The sequence below is a fragment of the Arachis ipaensis genome, chromosome B10 (genome assembly GCF_059453495.1).
Source record: "Arachis ipaensis isolate K30076 ecotype BB chromosome B10, ASM5945349v1, whole genome shotgun sequence".
Classification (NCBI taxonomy): Eukaryota; Viridiplantae; Streptophyta; class Magnoliopsida; order Fabales; family Fabaceae; genus Arachis; species Arachis ipaensis.
This window is the reverse complement of record NC_142435.1, coordinates 34,536,745-34,545,707: the sequence shown is the minus strand read 5'-3', so window position 1 is coordinate 34,545,707 and position 8,963 is coordinate 34,536,745. Positions and strand designations below refer to the sequence as shown.

At 30.9% G+C, this 8,963-nt stretch overlaps 1 protein-coding gene across 1 annotated transcript; it reads left to right on the top strand.

The window, feature by feature from the left end:
- Window positions 1–883: 883 nt before the first annotated feature.
- Window positions 884–5,503, top strand: LOC107621590 (DNA replication complex GINS protein PSF3-like). The gene is made up of 7 exons (XM_016323623.3): window positions 884–1,342; window positions 1,732–1,835; window positions 2,012–2,080; window positions 2,180–2,280; window positions 3,533–3,625; window positions 4,261–4,400; window positions 4,527–5,503. The coding sequence occupies exons 2-7, from the start codon at window positions 1,791–1,793 to the stop codon at window positions 4,634–4,636; spliced, it is 558 nt and encodes a 185-aa protein (XP_016179109.1). The 5' UTR covers window positions 884–1,342; window positions 1,732–1,790; the 3' UTR covers window positions 4,637–5,503.
- Window positions 5,504–8,963: the final 3,460 nt, after the last annotated feature.

Sequence of the window (8,963 nt, the reverse complement as noted above, 5' to 3'; positions counted from 1 at the left end):
ATATAATTTAAAAATGATATTTGATCTTATATATAATTTTTTATTTTTTTTTAATTTTAAGATTTGTGTATTTGATGATGGTGGTGTATATTAATACTACTAATTTTGTAAGGAGAATTTTTGTCTTTTTATTTTTAGATATTGTATAGCATTCTTTTATAGAAAGTTAAACAAATAAATAAAACATACCGTTTTGACTGTTATCATGGTAGGTAATAATTTAATTTTTTTTATTTTATTTAAAATTTTGGTGGAAGAAGACATACTACAATAAAAGATAAAATATATTTATGAATTTATTAATAATAAATATTTAAAAAAATGTATTAAGTGATTAATTTTTTAATTCTCTCCGTATGTACATCTTTTTTTAATAAATACTGTTTTCGATATTGGTATTTTCTTAATAATTATATACGGATTTATTACTTTTGTTAATTAAAAATTTTAAATATATAATTAATTAATAATAATTTTATTTTTATACAAATATAAAAAATGTTTGGTATACGAATAATATTTTTTTATGTATTTTGTAATTTAATTAATATAATCAATCACTATTTTTTTACTAAAATATTAATATTTTTTAAAATGACACAATATATTAGGATACATAATAGTATTTGTATTTTTTTTATTAAATAGTATTTGTATTTTATAAATATGGTTAATAATGTATGTTTAGGAATTTAAAAACTAACTTTAATTATTTAAATTATACTTATAAATTAGAATATAATTTTTATATTAATGGATAGGTAATAATAAATTTTTATATTGAAATAATATTTGGCCATCGCCGGGTTGTATACTAGTTATTGTTAAAGTTATAGGTGTTATTATTCTTGGCAGTTGGCACTTGCCACTTGCCACTTGCCACTTGCCACAAGCACCAAGTCCCTACCTTCATCAGTCACCTTTCGTCTTCAGAGTTCAAATTAAAAATAGTACAAAATTTAAAACCCGCCATTACGGATAAACACACAAAATTGAAAATTCTCTTACAAAAAGGCGCCAAAGTTTGAATCATCATAAATTTCACACAGAAGAAGAAAGAAAGAAAAAGAAAGAAAAGAAAAAGAAAGAAAGAGAGAGAAGATAAACACAACACAACACACATTTCACTAGAGACACTCTACGGCCTCCACTCCTCCTGTGCTCGCCGCCGCTGCTGCTGCTTTTGCTCCTTTCCCTCACGTTCGCCGTGTGTTTGCTAAGTTAGTGGTCGGTGGTGCTCCGTCGTTCACCTGTGTTTCTCCGCCATTCGCGACTGCCACTGCCCCGCCATTCACCTCTGCTTCTGCTCCGCCATTTCTTCCGCTTCCTCTCTCTCCTTCAGGTACATATTCACTCTGCAACTGTTTTGGCTTTTTGTTTCCACATTTGGGACCAACACACCAACTGTTCGATGAATGTTCTCACTCACAGATACCTTATTTGTTTTGTTAATTGTGATCTTGAGTTTTTTGGGTGAGTTGGTCAACACAATCCCTCACCATGCGTGCGGGCGCATGCAGCGCCACGAAAAAGGATCTAGACCAGACTGTAATCATTTTCATTCCAGCATGATCAGAAACTTCTTGCATCCCTCTATTTGCCTTCAATTTGTCCTTTTCTCCCAAACTATTGTATTAATTTTGTTTTTTAAATGCTAATGCTAGGGATTTTAGATTTCACACAGTCACACACACAAAGGTGTTAAGTTTGAAATTTCTTTGTGTGATGCAGTTGTCTCTTTTTGATGGGTTAAAGAGAAACTGGTAATAGCAGCAAAGTTTTAGAGTGGGATGGCAAAATACTATGATATTGATGATATTATCACAGAGGAAGAGGTACACTTAATACCCTCAAATTTGATTAACAAATTAATGCTTCGAATTTTCCAACTAATAAATTTCAAGTTGAATGAGAGGTTAATGTTTTGATTTGATGATAAATTTTGAAAATAAAGAGAATGCTTTGAGAATATAAATTGTAATGCTTGTGAATTCTTGTGATATGGTTCCAGATTGTGTCAGTTATATTTCAGAAGCCAGCATCTGGAGTGGGGATAGATCCCAGTTCTGAAACAGACTTTGTAAGAGCCATTGACACTGCCTTTTGTATTTCTGAATGAAATAATCACCAGTAGTGGCACCAGACTTGGTGACTTGATGTTAGAATATTTCATTTTCAGATTGAAACAGGTTCAAAAGTTGAACTGCCTTTTTGGCTTGCTCATGAACTACAGTTGAGACAAGCAGTATCAGTCCATGTTCCTCCTTGTTTCAATCAAAAGTAATGATCTCATTTATGCCTTCTTACAACTTCATTCTATTATATAATTGAACATGTCTTTAGTGAGGAAGCAATTTAAGAACTCTTATTGTTCTGAATACTTTTGCTGATCATTCTAGGGCTTCTACTAGATATGAAACATATATTGTTAGTGATAAACCCCCAAAACAGAAATTAGAAGAGTTAAATCCTAATTAGCCTAATTAGTTTGTTATGGTTCTAACATAACAGATTAGGATATTTTCTCTAATCTGTGACATGTGGCTGAGATGTAGCCTTCCGTGCTAAGCTTAGGAGATTAAAATTCATAGCCTCTCTGTTTTGTAATCAAGGGTTCAATTGAACTCACTGAGAATAATACCAATACATTTGTTTACACACAAACTTCATCTTTTTGTTCTTGCTATTGATCCTCTACTGTATCTCCTCTGATATCATCACATATATGTTACCTACATTGTTTTTAATATAGCAGTTACATTAGTTTATCATTATGTTGTGTGAAACAATGCAGAAAAATTATCAGCATTAAGCTTACATGGGTTTCATAGAAATTTTAAGGATAAAGTATTATTTTAGTTCTTATTGTTTGGGCTAAATCTTAGTTTTGTCTCTAAGGTTTGTATTGTCTTGTTTTTGTTCCAGAAGAATTCAAATCAATTCAATGTTGTCCCTCAGTTAAATCCTGAAAAAATACTTAACACCCTTAGTAATATTTACAAATAACAATGTGATTAGTTAAGCAAGTATTCTCAACATATATTGTCAACTTAGCTATTGCCACCATGTTGGTCTCATTATCAACCTATTTATTGATCAAGTAAACCCTAATATCTTCTAACATAATCATTATTAGTTTTTCCTTTACTTCTACAATCACAACATTGACATGTTCATACATATTAAGAACGGCGATTGTTTAATTACTAACCTTTCACTAAACATGCAGTCACAGTAATGATGTTAGGTATTTTATGCATATTCAATGGTGGGACAACATTGACTCCATTTGAAACCTTCTAAGACAAAAATAGGACGTTCCAAATGTTAGAGATGAAACTGAGACTTGATCCAAATGTTATGTACTAAAACAGTTTTCTACCCAAATTTTAAAATGTGAATTGGCATTCCAGTCAAATGTACATGAGGAATGATAACAGCATGATTCTATTATTGTTACATTGCTTGACTTTTAAGTTAAAAAGTGTTAACCAATATTTTCTTATTTGGTGCTGGTGGTCCTTGATTTTAGAACAAGGTTAGAGATCCAGGCTGATTCTGCAAGTGTGGATTTGAGGTCTAGATGTCCATTCTTCTATGAATTTGGTTGCAAGATAGCACCCATGTAAGTCTTGCTATTGCTCATGCTCTCTTGGTTTTTATCTAAACTGTTATTTATTTCTCTTTTGCTTTAACCTGTTATGTTCTTATATGTTATGACATTTTTCTCCTTGGTTTTATCTTTGGAAGATAGTACATGGTTGCCAACATCCTTCGTATCTTGTATAAGCCTGGGAACCTCACCTTTTGGTTACTTAAGTGTTCATGCACCACTTCAATCAGATTTTTACTACCAAAATTTTGCCGCAAAAGTTAAGACAATAAGATGACAAAATCTCATAAATTTGTTCACAGGCTTTGGATAATTCTTTCAAAAAGTGAATGGTCTGTTGATATGTCATCTTCAGTTTGGTTTATCATCAAACATGAAATTTATTGCATTTTAAATGTGTGAAAAGTAGCTCCAGTCTATAAGCCTAAGCAACCTTCAAGTAGTGTGTACACAGGAGATTAACATCAAAATAAATAGAAAGTGCATAATTTCCTTTTAGTTGCTTTCTGGTAAAATTTAAATTAATTGAAATCTTCAAATTATGTTCTTTTTCTTTAGTTTGCTTTTGTCATGTGCTACTTCGTGCAGCTATTCAAATCACTTCTGAATTTTATTCCTAAGTTAATGTAATTTTCCATTTATGGCAGAGTTAGTGATAGAACCATTGGGTTTCTGTTGTTGTCGGCATTCAAGAGTAGGTACAAGGAAGTTCTCACCAAGGCACATACTACAGCATTTGCAGCTGGTTCCAAATTCTGGACTATTTTGACAAAAGAAGAGATCAGTTGTAAGACTTGTGCTGCCTGCTAAATGAATCGTGCTTTCACTATTCAATATGTTGTCAAATTCTTTTAGCTAGAAGCTATTGATTTTTTTTTAATATTTATTTATTGTTTTCTTTTTATTATTGTAGTGTACGAGGCAGCTCAATCTGCAATGGTATCCTTCAAGAAGTGGCGAAGGGGCGGACCTAGATTCCAGATAGCTTCAATTCTGGCAAGAAAGAGAAAATCAACTGACTAGTTGCTTTCTGAGTTCTAAGTTCATGCTTTTGGACAGATTCATATAAATCCAGATTATTACAAGATGTGTAGTGGTCAAATGGACAAATGAAATCTTAAATTATCGATGTTAACAACACTATGCACACTATGTACAATTTATTGTCATGGTCAAATTATTGGTAATGGTAAGAACTAAGGATGCATCAAATTTGAGCAATGAAATAGAAGCCTTCAATAGCAGAGTCAAGTCATGGCGAAATAAGCTGAGTATTCCAGAGAAAGTCATGGCGACACAATTTAAGAGTGTTAGGAAGTCAGTAAGTTTTGTGATTTGTAGCCATTAATTAGTCATCATTAGTATTTTTAATGGTGTAAGATTATTCATTTTTCTTTTACTGATTAAGTATTAGTTAAATTTTAATAAAACTGTTAGTCCTTGAGACTTTCTCTTTGTGATATTATAATACTTACCCACACTACACAACAATAAAGGGTTCATGTTCACAATTGGACTCAACCAGCTCTTGAACCCAGGTGTAGCCATTTTAGAAGCATAAGATGTGCTAATAGGGGTGTGCATGGCCCGGCCCGGTCCGAAGACCCGGCTCGACCCGGAACACTTTAAAGGTTATTTTGGTATGATTTCACTGGGTCTAGGGCTGAGTAAGGGTCTCAAAAATAGACCTTGTCATTATTTTGGGTGGGGTTCAGGCCATGGCTCGGGTTACCCAAAGTCGGCCTGGTGACCCGGTCATCATACACAATTAATATTATGTTATTAGTGATGGATGATGGTTATTCTTATGTGGAATTTAAGTATTGTAAACCTTAATATTTTGTATTATTAGTTATTATAAGACTATAAGTTAATGTTTTATGTTTAAAATGCATAAGATTTTAAACTAATGCATAATATTGTGTTATTTATATTGATTTAAAATTTGGTGTTATTAGACAATATTAGTATTGATTATGGTTATGCTTTAATTTTAGAGAATAGTTGGTTCTTGTTATATTTTTCTAAGTGAATTTTATCATGTCAAATAATAGTTGGAGTTAGGGCTGGCAATGGGTAGGGTAGGGTAGGGTTTGGACTCTACCCTAACCCTACCCGCGGGTTAAAAATTTTATTAAAACTCTACCCTACCCTACCTGCGGGTTGAGAATCTCTCAACCCTAACCCTACCCGCACCCTAAAATTCTAAACCCTACCCTACCCTACCCTACCCGCAGAAATATCAAATTTTTTTAAAGTAAATATAAAATTAAATTATTTCGAATTTTATACATATTAACAACATAAAAAATAAAAAACTAATGCTCTAAATTACTAAATTAACTAACTAGTTTTAGTGGTTGTTTATTTATTGTAAGTCTAAACATAAGGGAGGTTGTGGGTTCAACTTTCACTTCCTTCACTATATACCTAATTTTTATAAAATATGTGTTATATATGAGGTGCGGGTAGGGTAGGGTAGGGTACACCCTAAACCCGTACCCTACCCTACCCGCAGGCATATCCGGACCGTACCCTACCCTACCCGCAGCGGGTCGGGTAGCCTACCCTACCCGAACGGGTTGGACCGGATTGGGTACCCGCGGGTAGGGTATGAATTGCCAGCCCTAGTTAGAGTCTTGAAAATTTGGATATTTTCACATGCTAAGCTTATAAGAAGGTATCAAGGTAATGTAATGTTAACGGCCCGGTTTTCACTCGGTATAATCGTGGCCCGAAAATGTATAGGTTTCATCGGGTTTAGGGCTGGATTCGGGTCTAATAAATAGGCCTGATATATATTTCGGGACAAGTTTGGGTCACATTAAACCCGGTTTCACTCAACTCATGCACACTCCTAGTGCCATTAGTAAAGTCTCAAACTCATGCTACTTTTTCAAATACTTCCGCTTTGGATTTTTTTTAACATAATTAGTATATGTATTTGTGTTTTACATAAGATAATACAAAATATATAATGTATTTTTTTAATTTTTTAAATAAAAATATACATAATAATTTTTGCTATGAAAATTTTATAAAGTTAATTAAATTTAAAGTCTAACTATTTTTAATATTAAAAATAATAAAATCAATAAATAATAATTTACTTGTTTTTAAAGTATAATAATTACTCATTAATCATAATATATAATTTGTGATTGAAATATTTATATTTTCAAAGATTTTTCTTTAAATAATATTAGTGGTTGAATTTGTAGATATTTTTTTATGATTTATGAATAAAATTTGTCTTTGAATTACCTTTTTAATTATCATTGCAAAATAAATTATTATGAAAAATTATTTTTGTTAAAATTTATTTAGAATTATTTTATATTTTGGTATCATATCTATTCTTGAAATTAGTAATATAACTAACATTGTTACTTGTTAATACTTAGCAACATATTTTGTTTATCGTTGAGTTGAAGTAGCTGTATTTATATTTAGAAACAGTGTTATATTTTTTTGTTAGTAGTTTAAACACCTATCAAAATTGCTAATGATAAGATAAATGTATAACTAGATATATAATATATTGTCTTAACTTTTGTAGAATGATAGAAAGAATTTATGTCTAAAGTCTTAAATTGTCAATACCTAAAATAATAATTATTGATACAGATTCTTTTCACAAAAAAAAAAAAATCTTTTGTTCCAATACAAATATAAGTAATATTAATTATTTAAGGATCAAAGTTGATTTGCTCGTTTAGCGCAATTAATTTTTCTCCAAAGCATAAAGTTGTGTTAAAAAAAAAATCAAGATACCATTCAAGCATTTATCAAATGTTTTATAATAGTATGTACTAAGCAAAAAGTCTTTTTTCAAGTTATGAATTTGGTTTTTATTAACAATATTGTTTGAAGGTAATTGAATTAGATCTTAAATATGAAATTCTCAATTACATTTGCTAGTATTTTGAACCTTAAATGTTCTTCATTCTTTTATTATGAATGATTACAGATAAAATGCCACTTGAATAAAAATTTACTACATTTTACCGTGAAATTCAACTGAAATCAATTTTCAAGAAAATATTGTATTCGATAATTATAAATAAAGGCAAATTCTCTTTTCCATAATACACAGTCGTAATAAGTTTATTAAATGTATGCTTTTTCTTCTTAGATGTGTATTATAAAGGCCAATGTGATTGAAGTTTTAACTCATCCCTCTTAAAATTTAGTTCTTCTATAACTATTTTTTTAACTAACAAAGAATTATCTATTTTAGTTGCTAAAGACATAAGAAGATAGTTTTTTAGGATATGTTTGGAGGAGAAATTGAAACTGATAGAGAGAAATTGAGATTAAACTAAATCTTTGTATTGTATTTATTGTAAAGTGTATAAGATTGGGTTATATATTAATATCATGTTTGATTTAGATAAAAATAGAAATTGAAATAAGTGAAATTATTAAAATACCCTTGCTAATTAAAAAAAATTCCTACCTCTTCTTCACAACAATCAAAATTGAATTTGGATCCTCTAAATTTTGAATTTCACTTTAGAGAGTAAAGTATGATCTCTCACCATATATTTCATAGGTGGGACCAAGAGAAAATATGAAAGAGAAACCATTTAAAGGTGAGAGATCACACTTTACCCTTTAAAGTGAAAATTTAAAATTTAGAGGATCTAAATTCTCAAAATTAGTCTCACTATCGGTCTAGAGGGGAGATGCCATTAAGGAGGTGAAGAGAGATATTACTGTTACCAAACTGTTGGTCAAGAGGGACGAAGTGAGAGAGACATGAAATAGAGACAAGGAGAGAGAAGGGATGAGCATGTCAGAGAAAGAGAAAAGAGGAGAGAAGGATAGAGCAATAAGTTGTTAAGTGATCGAACAACGTGAGATAATGATATTGCATTGACGTGTTTGAGTGCGTGTTAGATTATTAAGATTTTTGCAATAATAAGGTCGATTAATCGGATTACCACTTGATGACAAGTGAATTTAAAACCTTGAGTGAGTTAGCTGGAAGTCAAAGTTAATGGTTGGGCGTGGATCAAGATGAGAGTTCGAAAGGAATGGAAGTTGAGGAGTTTTTTCATATAAGATAAAGTGTTGGGAATGACGTTAGATATTCAAGTGAACTTGAAAAGGAGTGATAAGCGAGTTGGAAAGCAGTGAATTTTTTTTTTTTGGTTTAAACAAATAAGGATGTGTGAACGCCGTTCATAATAACTTAACACGAACCCATCAAGCCTGTTTTAACATTTTTGGCACTTCATCATACCTTCTTCACCTATTTTATATCAAATTGAAACTATGTAATTTTTATATCTCATCAATTTTTGAGGATGAAATTTTTTTTATAAAGTGAGTAAAATGTAAAATT

Excerpts from the sequence above, each read along its gene's own strand:
- LOC107621590 (XM_016323623.3), top strand. The coding sequence starts at position 1,791 with ATGGCAAAATACTATGATATTGATGATATTATCACAGAGGAAGAG. Across the intron at positions 3,626-4,260 it reads GGTTGCAAGATAGCACCCAT|AGTTAGTGATAGAACCATTG; the intron begins GTAAGTCTTGCT and ends CATTTATGGCAG. Across the intron at positions 4,401-4,526 it reads GACAAAAGAAGAGATCAGTT|TGTACGAGGCAGCTCAATCT; the intron begins GTAAGACTTGTG and ends TTATTATTGTAG.